The sequence below is a fragment of the Ambystoma mexicanum genome, chromosome 10, assembly GCF_040938575.1.
Source record: "Ambystoma mexicanum isolate Mex_15411 chromosome 10, UKY_AmexF1_1, whole genome shotgun sequence".
In the NCBI taxonomy this organism is placed as follows: domain Eukaryota; kingdom Metazoa; phylum Chordata; class Amphibia; order Caudata; family Ambystomatidae; genus Ambystoma; species Ambystoma mexicanum.
The window spans coordinates 726212069-726227892 of record NC_090932.1 but is presented as its reverse complement, the minus strand read 5'-3'; the positions used below and the strand labels follow the sequence as shown (position 1 = coordinate 726227892).

At 46.2% G+C, this 15824-nt stretch overlaps 1 protein-coding gene across 35 annotated transcripts in view; it reads left to right on the top strand.

Annotated features, from left to right (window-relative positions):
- Window positions 1–15824, top strand: part of LOC138491680 (von Willebrand factor A domain-containing protein 5A-like) — a 925839-nt gene that overhangs the window by 870584 nt on the left and 39431 nt on the right. For all 35 annotated transcript variants that reach the window (XM_069618327.1, XM_069618326.1, XM_069618336.1 and 32 more), the window contains one exon: window positions 11465–11610. In XM_069618327.1, the coding sequence (XP_069474428.1) occupies window positions 11465–11610 (146 nt within the window). The remainder of the gene's footprint in view (window positions 1–11464; window positions 11611–15824) is intronic.

The following is a 15824-nucleotide window of genomic DNA, read 5'->3' as shown; positions in this document are numbered from 1 at the left end:
TTTTATTGACATAGTCGTCTTTTACATACGGGAAAGCTTTCTCATGTGCAAAACGTGCTAGGTCTTTTTTCATACGTTGGATGCGTTCCCTAGTGTTAGTTGTTTTGAATTCTTTAAGATCTTTCTCAATCTCTTCTAGTTGTTTTTTAAAATGTTCAAGTGGTAGTAGTTTCTGTATATTTTCTTCGATTTTGAGTAGTTCGATTTCTATCTTAGTAGATGTTTCTTTTGCGGTATCGATAATCAGAATTAACCAATCGCGACCACAGCGATTCGCTATATAACTCCATTGCACTCGAAACTTTTCATTGTCAAGGAACAATCTTGGTTCATTCATGACAGTAAGTCCTTGGGGTAATGCTTTATTCTTGAGATATTCAAGCATGATCGCTCCGTGAAGTTCCGTCCGTGTGAGCCTTTTTCTTAGCTGTATCAGTTCGTTCCATTCATCTTTTTCTTGTGTGTTATCCCTGATGGCATCCTGATCAAGAATAGAGATAGCTTTCATAAGGGCTGCTGCGTAGTCCTCACTATAAGCTAAGGTTCTATCTTCTGCCATTATGGAGGTAAAAGTAGGGGGATCCGGGTCTCAAAGACTGCTGTGTGTGGGCACAAAATACCACCCACTTGTAAAGGTTTCCTGTGACCGATAGCCACTATGAATCATTTATACTAAGAGGAAGCCTGGTATACTTATAGCTGCAAACAAATAGCTAAGTATACTTTGTCTATGTCCAGGAAAACAATAGCCTATATATATAGAGAAAGACAAAGCTAGAGTGTAGATGCTGGGGGTGCAGAGAACAATTTATCACATAGGGGACCAATCACAATTAAAATATAATTTTAATGATGAGTCAAAGAAGTTAAAACAACCAATTAAATAAAGTGGTCCATAATACAAAACATACAATATTCCAAACATCAAAGCAAAAACTAAAACAGGAATTACGTAACAGACTAGTTCGGCTAGTTATAAAACCAAAGTGTTGAGAGAGCACAAGTGGGTACCTATTAAACAGATTATATAGTACCCTACTTTCGTAAGCATCAATGTGTCGTAAGTTTGAATCTCTGGTTAAAATACAGAGAGGTATCTCGACATGTTTCTGTTCCTAAAACAAGTGTGGAACATTCATCAGGAGGAAATTATTAACGTAACCCAGTTACAGTTGACATATAGCACATAACAGTGAGCACTCCCTAGCACCTGCGGGAATAAAACAGAAAAAACAAATAGTTAGCTCTTGAGTAGCAAGATACTATGAGAGGTTCATAAAGTATGAACGTAGCGTACATCTGGGGGAAACAAATACCTCAAATGACGCCTGTGGGTGCTTGCTACTTGGAATAGTAGGAGGAGGAAGACCCCGTGGTCAATCCTGCAAGAGATAAAAAATTACCTTATAAGCATAATAAGTTGCTTCCAGGAAAACAAAAATTGTGTTACACACACAACAACCGAAAAGGAGACCAAATTGCAGAAGTCAAGTAATGAGTAGTGAGTAGTGGATGTCACCAGGATACTTCAGAGGTACGAAGGTTAGCGGAGGTGGATCTCCGAACAGAAAAAGGGGGTAGGATCGTTTCATCATAGGTAAGATAGAAAACCGCTATGCTAGAAGTGTAGATAAATAAAGGCTCCACAATGTTACAACTACTAAGGGGGCCATGCATCGCTCCGAAAGGTAGAGGGTAAGGTGGTAGACAGTAATGTCCCGAACCCGAAGATGACACCCACGGAAGTGTTACTATGGGGTATAGAAAAAACCCATACTTGTATACCTTGGGAAAACTCGTAAATGCTACAGTTCAGCGGGAATCCTTCGATCGACCCTAAAAGAGCAAGGACACATCCCAGCGGACCTAGGGTAAATATACGCTCGTTGCCCATCTCTTACAAACTTATTCAAGGGTGCTTAGGGAATAAGCACAAAAAGTTCAAAAATTCAAATCGCTTACCCTCCACCTAATCACCGCCAGAGGATAAGTGCTCTGTACTCAAAGGGAATGACTCCCCGAATAGCTCAGGAGGCTAGTCACCAAAGCTAGCAGGTAGTCATGGTTACCTGGTAGTCCTACCTCTATGTTTATTGAAAAAGCCCAGAGCCTGGAAAAACAAAGATCACGGTGGCGGCCATCTTAAGAAGAAAAGTATGTGCCTACAAGTCACTGGACCTTACGTAAACGGAGGTGGGGAGAGAGTAGCAGAAGATCAACATGGGAATGTGCACGACCTATACAGGTTAGGGAGGCAAATGTACAAACATCATAGTGATTGAACAAGAAAAAAGCATAAATGGTGCTAAATATTCTGCCAATCAATCGATTCATTGAGACCAATCACATCACTGTGCAGCATATATATCATTTTTTGCTCCATCTTCAGCAGTTTCTATGATGTTTGTACATTTGCCTCCCTAACCTGTATAGGTCGTGCACATTCCCATGTTGATCTTCTGCTACTCTCTCCCCACCTCCGTTTACGTAAGGTCCACCTCCGTTTACGTAAGGTCCAGTGACTTGTAGGCACATACTTTTCTTCTTAAGATGGCCGCCACCGTGATCTTTGTTTTTCCAGGCTCTGGGCTTTTTCAATAAACATAGAGGTAGGACTACCAGGTAACCATGACTACCTGCTAGCTTTGGTGACTAGCCTCCTGAGCTATTCGGGGAGTCATTCCCTTTGAGTACAGAGCACTTATCCTCTGGCGGTGATTAGGTGGAGGGTAAGCGATTTGAATTTTTGAACTTTTTGTGCTTATTCCCTAAGCACCCTTGAATAAGTTTGTAAGAGATGGGCAACGAGCGTATATTTACCCTAGGTCCGCTGGGATGTGTCCTTGCTCTTTTAGGGTCGATCGAAGGATTCCCGCTGAACTGTAGCATTTACGAGTTTTCCCAAGGTATACAAGTATGGGTTTTTTCTATACCCCATAGTAACACTTCCGTGGGTGTCATCTTCGGGTTCGGGACATTACTGTCTACCACCTTACCCTCTACCTTTCGGAGCGATGCATGGCCCCCTTAGTAGTTGTAACATTGTGGAGCCTTTATTTATCTACACTTCTAGCATAGCGGTTTTCTATCTTACCTATGATGAAACGATCCTACCCCCTTTTTCTGTTCGGAGATCCACCTCCGCTAACCTTCGTACCTCTGAAGTATCCTGGTGACATCCACTACTCACTACTCATTACTTGACTTCTGCAATTTGGTCTCCTTTTCGGTTGTTGTGTGTGTAACACAATTTTTGTTTTCCTGGAAGCAACTTATTATGCTTATAAGGTAATTTTTTATCTCTTGCAGGATTGACCACGGGGTCTTCCTCCTCCTACTATTCCAAGTAGCGAGCACCCACAGGCGTCATTTGAGGTATTTGTTTCCCCCAGATGTACGCTACGTTCATACTTTATGAACCTCTCATAGTATCTTGCTACTCAAGAGCTAACTATTTGTTTTTTCTGTTTTATTCCCGCAGGTGCTAGGGAGTGCTCACTGTTATGTGCTATATGTCAACTGTAACTGGGTTACGTTAATAATTTCCTCCTGATGAATGTTCCACACTTGTTTTAGGAACAGAAACATGTCGAGATACCTCTCTGTATTTTAACCAGAGATTCAAACTTACGACACATTGATGCTTACGAAAGTAGGGTACTATATAATCTGTTTAATAGGTACCCACTTGTGCTCTCTCAACACTTTGGTTTTATAACTAGCCGAACTAGTCTGTTACGTAATTCCTGTTTTAGTTTTTGCTTTGATGTTTGGAATATTGTATGTTTTGTATTATGGACCACTTTATTTAATTGGTTGTTTTAACTTCTTTGACTCATCATTAAAATTATATTTTAATTGTGATTGGTCCCCTATGTGATAAATTGTTCTCTGCACCCCCAGCATCTACACTCTAGCTTTGTCTTTCTCTATATATATAGTGTGTGAATGTCAACATGCTATTGGGACTTTTGTACAATAGACCCATCATTCACTCATGTACTCACTGGGGTCTTTCTAACTGCTGGCTCTGACCTCTGCAGAACCCACACCCTCCAGGCCCGCCATTTGGAGGATGCTGCTAACCGTCTCCTCTCAGGGGGGCCAGCTTCAGTGGGGCAAATGTTTCCCCAACAGTGTCTGCTGTCTCCCAACAGTGGTTGCAGATGAGGGTGCCGACTCAGGATTTGAAGCCGTTCCACCTCTTCAGCATATCCTCACTGTCCCATGGGACATGTCCTATGGCCACCGCCTTGTCCCTGATTTCGGGCCCGGATGGTGTTCTTGCGCAGCTGGGTTGTTTTGTGATTTTGTGACACATACAGCTCCTCTGCATGGGCCAGCACCTGCTCCGCAAGCACACTGAGCTCCGGCTCAGTGAACTTCAGCTTGCGTTGCCGCATTTCAGGCACCTTTCCCTTGCCTTTGCCTCCTGACATGTTTTTTGTGTCTTCTGGGGTGGATGGCACTTCTTTAATGGTGGTTTTAAAATGGATTGAGTTTTTAAAGATGACCGCCGGGGAACTTCCTATATACGTCATGATGACTTCCCGTTCAGTGGTTATTCCGCTGGCGGAGTTAATATTGGGTGTCTACCTCAATATATTGCGGTGACAGTAATTCCACTGAATATTGCCAGAATTACCGTTTGTGTTCTATTTTGCAGTGATAATTCTGCTGGCTGAATTACTGGTACCGTCAATGTGTGGTGCGCGCCCCCTACTACTCATCATTCAGCGGACATTCCGCCAGGATGCTCGGCAGCAATGGTAAATTACTGCCATTCTCGTAATGAGGGCCTATAGAATTTAAAAGCAGTTATGTAAGGGAACGCATGACATATTGTAATACTTTACATGCTAGGTCAACAAAATCATGTACATAATAATTAGAGAATCGTGTGCTCAGTAGAAACATTGGATGCACAGGAGACAAATATATATTTGCTGGCCATCACTGAAGCCGTGTTAAAATGTGCCACTTCCACACTGAAAAAAATGCAAACGATATACATATACCAGTAGAAATTGCAATCGTTTGAAATATTGATCCTGGAGATTTGTCATTTAATTAACTTTATTTAATTCACCTCATTGTTCCTAAGCTCGTTAATACAAAGCTATCAGAACTGCCAGAACATCAATTGCAATCAGAATTAGCTGTGTTTCCCAGCACATGTCAGGTTAGTAAACATGCAAAAGCACAGCTAAGTGTGCTAGTTTAAACATCGACATGCCAATTTCCTCATTAGCAAGAGTGCTTCAGACTTCCCCAGTTAAATCACACATTATCAATGTATTGACAGTTTTGACACCATCATTTATGCCAGTGTTTCAGCAGTAAAAAACATTTTAATGTTTGGATCTATATTGCGCCTAGACAATTGTAATGGCCGTACAAGCAAAGGAGTGGCAAAGCATTTTATTTGTTATACTAGGGAAACACTGGGACAGGATTTTCTAAACATGCATCACAATTTTCTGGTGGAAGTGTTGCCTCTAGAAAGTAGTGATTCCAGTTTCAAAAACGCCCTGCCAGTGGTGTCCATATAAAGCACATTCTCATGCCAGTGTCTACCATTGCTCCCAGAAAATTCTGATTCCAGTCTCAACCAAGCAGTGGCTATCTACATTTCCCTCAAGAAAATTGGGATGCCAGTCTAAATAAAGCAATTCTAATATTGCCCCAGATCTGCCCCATGTGACATCCGATTGATCCCTGAATATCCCATGACAATCTCATTGGTCTAGGACCTACCCTTTGCCACGCTCCTTTGATTCTGTAGTTCCCCAAGTCTGCATATTGCCCAAGAACAGACCCATGTCGCACAAGATGTGTCAATCATCACCACACCACATCACCACAGACAATTGTTCTGTGCAGCTTTCAATTCATTATTTTATATTCTACTGCGTGATCACAGAAGTGGAAAGTCCATATTTATTTATTCATTTATTTTAACATTTGTACAAGCACCCAAAGCCCTTGGGCATCTTGGCGCTAGTTATAGTGTTACAGATAAGTTTGTGAAGTAAGTAGAGGGATCGGGGCCAGGGAAGACATTAGTTGAAAAGATTGCTTTTTAGTCTTCCTGAACAAAATGTAGGAGGATTTGTTCTGCGGGGGGAGGGGGACGGGGGGTCCCAGAGTGTGGCAGCGCAGACTGGGAAGCTGGTGCCACATGCTCTTTTCCAGTTGAATCTGGGTATAATCAGACAGTGTCTGTAGACGGGTCTTTGGGCCCTCAACGGGGTATGTCTCCTGAGTTGTTGTGCCAGGTAAGGGGGGGTGTTGTTGGATATGGTCTTGACATTGATTCTGTCTTTGACAGGGAGCCAATGGGCAGACCTTTTGGCATCTGAGATATGGCCATGCTTGCCTATGTCCAGCGTGGCCCCTAGGGCATTGTTCTGTATAATCTATATTTTGTGAAGTTTTTTCCGAGGTGCCGCACAGTAGAGAGTTACAATAGTCTAGTTTTGATCCAATGAGAGCTCGGCCATCTTCAAACCAATTATCGGCTGACAGGAAAGGTTTGCTCGCATTGATGAGTTTTGTAGCGTAATCTGATGAAGAAGCAATATGGTTGATATGTCGTGTCGTACTGAGTTATGCGCCGAGGTAAGCACCCATTGTTTTTACCAACGTGGCGACTGGGATTTTATGATTTTCGATGAAGAAGGTCTTGTATGATTGATCCAGTTTGGCCATGCGGGTCAGGGTACCAGTCAGGAGCAACTCTGTTTTCTCGTTGTTAAGACAGAGACTGTGTGAGGTCCTCCAGGATTGGATAGATTCCTAGATGGTGTTCACTTTGATAGTGTCTTGTGTTGGGTTGCCGGTAAGGGGGGTACGAATTTGAGTGTCGTCAGCATAGTTGGTGTAGAAGATGCCTAGCGAGTTGAGATGGTGGACCAGTAGCTTAGTGTGGATGTTGTATAGCGTTGGTAAGACACAGGAGCCATGGGTCAACCTGCAGTAGATGGGAGTGGGGCTGGCAGCGGCATCGCCAGCAAAGAGTTATGAGGATCTGTTAACCAGGAAGGAGGCTATCCATTGGGCAGCATTTGGGGAGAAGTAGGCTGAAGTGGTGGCAGAGCGCCGAGTGGTCGATGAGGTGGAAGGCTGCCGAAAGGTTGAGGAGTAAAATTAGGGAAAGGTTTCCATGGTCGTTTGCCTCATCCAGTTGGTTCTTGAGATCCAAGAGGGCAGTTTCCGTCCTATGTCTTGGTGGAAGCCTGATTGTTGTGTGCCCAGAATGTGGAGTGATTCAAGGAAGTCCTGGATTTGGAGGTATGAGCCCTATCAATAATTTTCAGGAAGTACGGGACAGTGGTTATGGGCCGATAGTTTGTTGGGATTGCTGGGTCCATCTAGAGGATCTGAGGCCTTTGATGATGGTGGAGAGGTCAGGTGTGCAGATGTGTTGGAATTGGAAGAGGAGGGTGTCTTTAGGTGGTCCAGTCTGGAAGGTGAGGGGTACGGGTGCTAGAGTACCTGGCATTTTTGCTTGTAGTTGAGTGATTTTGTTTGTGAAGGTGTCTTGGACATTACTGCATCAGGAGTTGTTTTTCAGGACTGTGGATGGGGGGGTAATGGGGTTCTCTAACTCTCGGAGGATGGTGAACACTTCATGTGAGCTGGAGGATGCATTGGTGATTCTTTTGTTGTAGGAAGCGGCTTTGGTGGCGTGAATCGTGAATGACAAGGAGATTGCAGTGAGGTGGTCTTTGTGAGCTGCATTGGGTTCTTTGTGCCAGACTACTTCGGCTGCTCTTTTTTTGCTTGTGTGGCACGGAGGTCGGGGGTGAAGCATGAGTTGTTGGTGTGTAGGGTTTTTAGCTTTCTGACTTTTGATGGGGTTCAGGGCGTCAACAGCGTTGCCTAGCATAGTATTGTAGTGGTTTACCAGATCAGTGGCGTCGTGGAGAGGGGGAGGGATGGACTGAAGTGGAGGGTCCATGCGCTAGTCAGGTTGCGGTAGCTGCAGGCCAAGATGGTCAGTTGGGGGATCCCTGGGTTGGTCCATAGTTGCCTACGTTTACTTGGGATGGGGATGGTACAGGTGATGGTGTGGTGAGCTGACCAGGGGCAGGGCAGATTGCTAGAAAGGTGATATTGCTCTCGTGGCCTAGGGTCCAATATATGATGCAACCTAGGGAGTTGGGGGATCGGATATGAATTGAGTGCAACCTAATGATGCAGTCTTTTTGGACAGGGCAGTGGCATTTGTGTCTGAGGGGTCGTTGAAGTCAAGATTCAGGTTGCCCATGAGTAGGAGTTGGGTGGAGGCTTTGAGATTAGTCGCAATGAGTTGGGTGAGGCCATCGCCCACTCTGGGCCCTCTTCCTGCTCCTTCCTGTGAGGCTAAGAACCTTGGTGTCATCTTTGACACCACCCTCTCCTTCTCTCCTCTCATCTCTGACGTCTCTAAGAAGTCAAACTATCAGCTGCACCGCCTCAGAGGTAGTATTCCTTTTCTCACTTTCCCCCAAAAGCTCACTGTCTCCAGGGCTCTGGTCCACTCTAGGCTGGACTGTTGCAACAGCCTCTTTCAAAATCTTCCTGCCTCTATTCTTCAACCTTTACAATTTATCCAGAACAGGACTGCGAGACTTGTCCTTGGCATCAAGCCCAGGGATCGAATCTCTCCAGCTCTGAAATCTCTTCACTGGCTCCCCGTGGTTGCAAGGATTAACTTCAAGACCCTCTGCTTTGTCCACAAGGCTTTCTGGGGCCTGGGACCGCTCTACCTCCAACTTTCTCTTCCAAAACATCTTCCTTCTCGAGCTCTCGGCTCATCCACCTCCAACTCTCTGAGGGTCAGATGCTTCTCCAAGCAGAGAGACTGGGGCAGATCTATCTCCTCGGTGGGGGCCTCCCTCTGGAACAGCCTCCCCGCCCCTCTCAAACTTGAGCAGAACCACCTGCGGTTTCGGAAGCAACTCAAGACCTTCCTTTTTGCATCCGCTTTCTCTCTTCCTCTCCCCTGCTGATGCACCTGACTGCTGCACGCACTGGTCACCAGGTCACCCTCTGAACTCGGGCCCAGGCTCCTGCATATCCAGTTCGCACTGCCTCTTGGGCTCCCCAGCACTTAAGGGTCTGTATCTGCAACCCTGCAGTCCCTTCTCTCTGCACTTATGGGCCACCCGCTGGCTGCACTTTTGAGTTAACGGCTCTTCCCCATTCCCCTCCTCCCTGACACTTCTCCCCTTCCCTCTTCCCTACACTTGTGAGATCTGAATGTCACAAGACCTAGTAAGATTGTTATTTTGTCCTCTCTTGTTTCCTCCTCCTTGTCTTGTCACGCCTAGAAACACTTGTGTACAGGCGCGTTATGAATGCCACATCATATCATATCATATCCTTGAAGGTTGAGATTGGACCGGGGGGTCGGTAAATGAGGTGAAGGGTGATAGTTGCAGTAGGTCAGCAGTTCAGTTTGGCTGAGATGGATTCGCATTTAGGGAGCATGAAAGAGTTGATGGAGTGTAATGGGAGGGAGTCCTTGTAGATGAGGGCAACTCCACCCCCTTTTCTAGATGATCGATCACAGCTTATTATAGCGTAGCCTGAGGGGATGGCAATAGATAGGGAGGGGCCGGCTGAAGGGGTCAGCCAGGGTTCAGTAAGGGCAAGGATGTCGCGGTTGTTCAGGAAAATTAGGTCTAATATGTTGTGTGCATGGGCCACCAAGGATCTGGTGTTGAGCAGCATACACCGTAGTGGTTCTACTTGCGCAGTGTGGGCCGGAGGTGCTTCCGTTCCCTGAGAGTGATTGGGGGGTGTTACTGGGTATGCGGGTAATGGTTCAGGTGGTTGTGGGGAATTGGGAGCTGTGCGGCATCAGAGGATGGCGTGGGCTAGCTTTGTTGCCAGCGCATAAGAATCGATGGTGTGGGTCACAGATCGATTTGCCAGGTGCAGGGAGCGTTCCCCTAAAGGTTGTAGTTTAGTGTTAGCAATAGCGCCACAGTAAGCTGTTGGGCTGTCAGGGACTGCTGGTAACAGGGCAGTGGACTGCGGTATGTACTTGGAGTGCATGCTAGCGGCTGGATGCTGGCTGGCGGTGGGATGGGCTTCAGTAACCAGGTGCAGGATGCACTCTGCAGGAGTGTGTTGTTGGAGGTTAACCCTGTGATGGTCTATTGGGCTAGCTCGTGTGAGGCCACTGTGAGGGAGAGGCATGGGGTAGTTCCCCCATCTAGGTAGCGTCTACGCAGTCAGGTTGTGAATGCAGGCGGATCCAATACGCAGTGATGGCAAGTCTAGATGTATCAGCAGTTTGACGCTGGGAGCTGCCAGTGGTGTTAGGTGCGTGATAGTGGGGCTTTGTAGGGCGAGTGATGGGAGGTAAGGGATGGCTGACAGAGCCAGACTTTTTGAGGCACATAGGAAGTGTGTGAGGCGGCGTGGGTAGATAATACACTGGCGACGTGAATCGACGTGTGGTTCTGGAGCGGAGGGCAACAGGGTGCATGTATGCACTGCGAGTCGCGCTGAAGAGCTGGGACAAGATGAGTCCCAGGGAATGAGCAGTGGGAGGGAAAGAGCGGGCTTAGGTAGCTGCAGAGACGAGGCATAGATAGAGCTAGATGTACAAAGGCGCACTACGTGTCGAGGGCTGGCCTGTGTGCACACTGAGAATAGGTGGCAGGGCTTACCTTCACGGAATAAACTGGAGATCGAGTTGTGACGTACATGGGGTAGAAGGGAAGGTTCTCCGGGTGGACGGCCTGCCCGGCGAAGACCGGCAGAGACAATTTCCTTTGGCCTTGGTAACTGGCTTTCAGAACATGCCGGCTTCGCCATCCGGCACGCTGCGGTCATGCCTGCAAAGTAAACTCAGGATTCACGTTTGTTCTTACCTCTGCACAGGTATATCCAGACAGGTTGTCGGCTTGCTGTGTCTTCGGTTCCAAGCTACACTTCACTGATAATGGTCAGTCAGGCAGGAACATCTCCGGGGTGCTTGTGCGTTCATGGGCAAAGGATGCAACCTTGCTTTGCTGTGCTGGATGGCCCCTTTTAATGAGGAGCTACAGGACAATGGAGTCGAAGGCTTTGTAGAGCAACTGCCAGTGATTATGACTATGTCGTACCTTTGCATTCTTCACTTTTTGGTTGTAAGAAAATAGCAACCCCGATGGACTTGATGGGTTTTTCCTCTAACGCTAACAACTGTGCAAGAGCAAACATTTTCTGTAACTGGCTCTCATGTGAAATCTTGGCCGATGCTGTTACTTTGATATCTCTGCACATCAACTTTTCTAGCATGTTTATAAATGTTTGGAGAGTCATTCTTCAAGAAACATGGGACTCTTTTATGTATACCACTGCAATTGTTTATCGGTCACTCTCATATGGTGTTTCATATTTGCCCCCTGCTTCTATCTCAGCTTATTTCCTTCTAAGACTTACACCAATCACTCACTTTCTGTGTTGCCTACTTAATTCTTAGTCTCAAGTGATGAAGAGAAGAAAACAGACTCTGTCCTCAGACTCATTTCCCTGCAGAATGCTGATGGTTCTTGGACATTGAATACTGCATTCGCGGCTGCCCTTGGAATGGCAGAAAAGGACCTCAAGGCAAATACACCAGGCAAGGTAATAGGAAGTGGAGCAGGTGTCCTTTGAGAACCTGAGATATTAGATATAGATTTCACTTCGTTTTAAACCTGTTTCCTGATCCGAACGTGGGTGATCCCTCTCAAGCCTGATTTCTCCCAAGCAAAGGTTCACTAGAAATGTTATTTCTAATTGATGAAACAAAAGTGCAAGCCAAACACCATGTAATCCAGGAGGGTTTTGCGCTAAAATATTTTAAGAATGGTTTCTAATTGAGAGTTCATCCTGCAGACAACCCATCAATAGAACTATGCCCAGGCACATGCGTGGATGTGTGCACTTTTTACTTTGCTGTAGTTACTGCAGGGATTCGGAGCTCCCTGGATGGTCTTTTTACCTTTGAACTGGAGATGCCATATCTCGGTGATATGATGTGACTAAACCAAAGAGCAGAATATTGTCTTCTCAATGTTGGCCACATCTGTTATGGATTTGGCAGCATGCGTTATTGACGTGCACATTGATGATGATACAAGCATAGTGTCCTAGTCGCTCAATAGCAAGCACTGCCAAAGCCAACAGTTTTGGTCACGACTTGGCATCATATGATAAGGTACTTAACCTCTTTGGCAGCCACTGCCATCATGTGCCCAGGCAGAACCACCAACTGTCAGGCATCGCCATGATATGCTCTGGTACTCACATCATACGGCAGGTAGTGCTATCATGTACCAGTTATTGCCATCAAATGTCCAGGAGTACCACGCTCACATTTGCATTTGTCATTCCTAACCTATAGTGCAAAGCAGGGGTGCACAACTGGTTTTACTGGAAGACCGAATAGTCCTTTACGGTGAGCCAAACTATCCATGGGAAAGAGTCGGTATTAGGGGCATCAGTGAGTTAATTTGAGTTTAAAAAAATGCTTTTTAAGGTGTACGTTTTATTACGTTTTCACTGTAACACAGGATACAATGGGCCTCATTATGACATCGGTGGCTGGCGCCGGTGTAGTTCTTTTCCTGGCACCCGCCAATTTGCGGGTGCCGGAAAAAAGATGCTCCCCATTCCCATTCGGCCCCATAGGGTTGAACGAGAATGGGGAGGTCGGATGCACCAGCACCGTTTATAACGGTGCCGGTTCATCCGACATGATGTGCTCGCATGTGTCTTTCTGCCCGCGAGCACAGCCGCGAGCACAACTCGTAGTTTGCTGGTCCGTTAACTACGGTAACGGCATGCTCACCGGTACCGTAGTTCCCGCCCCGGAAAACTTATAATGAGGCCCACTCTCTTTTAATGCTGTTACCACTTTGATTTGTGTTGTGGGACTGAAATCCTGTTTTTAAATAGAAGTAAAACTCCAAGTATCAAGATGCAAAGGCATAATCTGGACTACCGAAGCTTCACACACCTAACATGGCAGACTTAGTGAATGACTGACTTTAGTCCAGGCAACACTTCATCAGTAAACTCATGCGACTTGGAGGGTCATAAATAATGTCCTAAAGGGCCACAACTGGCCCACGGGCCGCATGTTGTGCACCCCTGGACTGTAAAGGGATTAACCACAGCCCTTGCTTCTAAAACACTTTTAGCTAAAAAGCTAGCACTTTTTAAAGGTGACATTAATCACACAGGCCGGATCAAAACACGTCATACCGCAGCATGCTACATAATGTAAATGTGATTCTGTGTTTTAAGCCATAAGTGGCTTCTACAATGGGACATTTGTCTGTGTAATAGATACACATAGGGGGTAAATCCAAACTGAGAAATATGGAAATGTTGCTAGCAAGTAATGATATCGCCTCCAAAATGTGAAGATCTAGATCAGGTGACGCTGTGTGACTGGGTCACCACTTCTGGGTGTCTTGGACTTTTATTTACCTCATCATCATAATCATGTTTATTTCAGAGATGTGCAAAACATTCCATAAAAAACAGTGCATTGAGTTAAAATAAAATACATGTCAGTGGAAATAACGAGAAATACAAATCCTCACCTCATAAAATCATAAAATGTTTAACAGCCATACAAATCCTCATATCATGTCATACTCCTAAGCAAACGCTTTCTAGGATGAAGGGCCTCATCACGGGTCCAGCGGGATGCCGCCGGACTAGTACATTTTTACTGGCGCCTGACTTCCCAGTGACACCAGGAGATTCCAAGTCCGGCGGCCAGGGAAGTCACGCGCCGGTAAAATGTAAGTCCCCATTCCCATAGAGTCTATAGGACTCTATGGGAGTGGGGACTCAGAAGCACTATCACGGTTGTTAACGGTGTCAGTGCTTCCGTGAAGGGTCTGCCTACCGTAGCAGCTGCGCCCGGCAGAGTCAGGCCTGTCAGGCACAGCAGCCACAGCAGGCAGATACGTAGTTTGCTGGTCCAGAAACAAGGGTACCGTTGAGCTTACAGGCACCCTTGTTTCTGGACCGGCAAACTTATAACGAGGCCCAAAGTGCTGATTTCAGATATGTGAGAAGAGACCATCCCACACGTGGAGATTCCTCCCATAATACAGGCCAATACTGGGCAAAACCCAGTTCAAGAAACAAAGGTCATGGCACAGAGCCTCTCACTCTCGCATACGCAGGGCAAAAAAATATCAGGTGGGCAAGGTCCTCATATGGGGCATCGCACAGAGGGCAGGACTGATTAGCACCATCCCCAGACCATGCTGCCACCACCGCCTGTTGCAAAACAGTCAAACCATGCCCTTGTCATGAGGACACGCTCCACTGGGGACTTAGCCCGCAATAAATACTTCTGTATGCCAGGAGACCTAATGGTCATTAACTATCTGTTCTTGGGTTTTCGCATTTCAGTGCATTCTCTCTTTCACCCAAAATAATCATAAAAGTGGCTGGTCGGCAGTCTTACTTCGCCACATTAAGAGGAGTGAACACGTGTGATGTTGAATTTCGTCATTTATTTTTCCTAATATAACACAGCCATTAAACCTTTCCACATATGCCTTTAGCAATCATAAAGTTGATCAGCTTGTGGGTAAGTGCTGCTTTCTCCTTACCCCATAGCCTGAGCCAGTGAAGAGCAGGCTGCAAACAAAGAGATCACATCACCAATTAGTCTACAATCCAGTTCTAAGCGTGCACCAAAATTCGGGGGTGAGGACAGCAAGCCCAGCATTTTCTTAAAGAAACGATTCTCCTCTACCTGGATGGAGTTAACATTGGTGCATGCCCACAGCTCCATCCAAAATCTAGCAACCAAGGCCACTTTACCATTATACAATTTCATCTGCAAATCAGTTGGTTTGTCTCTAAACATGCCCATAGACCTGATGACCCATCCCATTGCCTGCTTAAATCGGGCATCCTGTTTGCTTACATGGGGAATAGGGCCACCGTTAGAAGAGAACCTGACCCCTAAGTAGTCGAAATTGTCAACTCTGGGGATCACAGCACTCTTACAATACATTGCCCTAAATCTCACAGTGCACCTCCCCCTACAACAGGCTATCACAGCTGACTTCTCAGCATTTACCACCAGATCCAAGCTGTCCATAAAACAAACATGGTCAGAAATGAGCCTCTGCAAAGCTCTCCAGGTGCCATCCGCATACACCAAGACCAGCAAACACTGGCCACCCATCCTGGAATGTTGGGCGAGGATCTCAATAGCTGTTCATGCATACCATTGATATGCAAAAAGAAGAGAAGGGGGGCCAGGACACAGCCCTGGCGCACCCCTGACTCAACTGAAAACAAGCCTGTGCATCTCCCATTGGCACCGCTCCTGACACAAGCCTGTGTTGAGTCATGCAGTCTGGCCAGGAGACTCACCAGAACTGGTGGACAATTCATGGATCCAAGCATGTCCCATAACCTGTCACGATTGACCTTGTCAAAAGCTATGCTCAGTTCATAAATGGGAAGTAAATTGGCTCCTCCTTTATGTAGACAGAATGAGTGTTTACCATATAAAGATTGAGGCACTGCTCGGCCGTACCCAGGCCCGGCCATACCCAGACTCTGCCGGAATCCCAACTGCACCAATGAGAGAACCCTGTAACCCTCTCCCCTAGTCTAGCAAAAATAGCACTTCCGAAAATGTTAAAGAGAGAATCCACTAACGATATAGGCCTATATGAGATGGGAGCTTCCCGTAGCCCCTTTTTGTATTTTGGCTGGATGGTGGCACGAGACAAGGATGGAGGTTCCACACCCCAAGCACAGACAGCATTAAACCCATGGCTCAGTACTGGGTCCCACAGATCCAGAGCCAT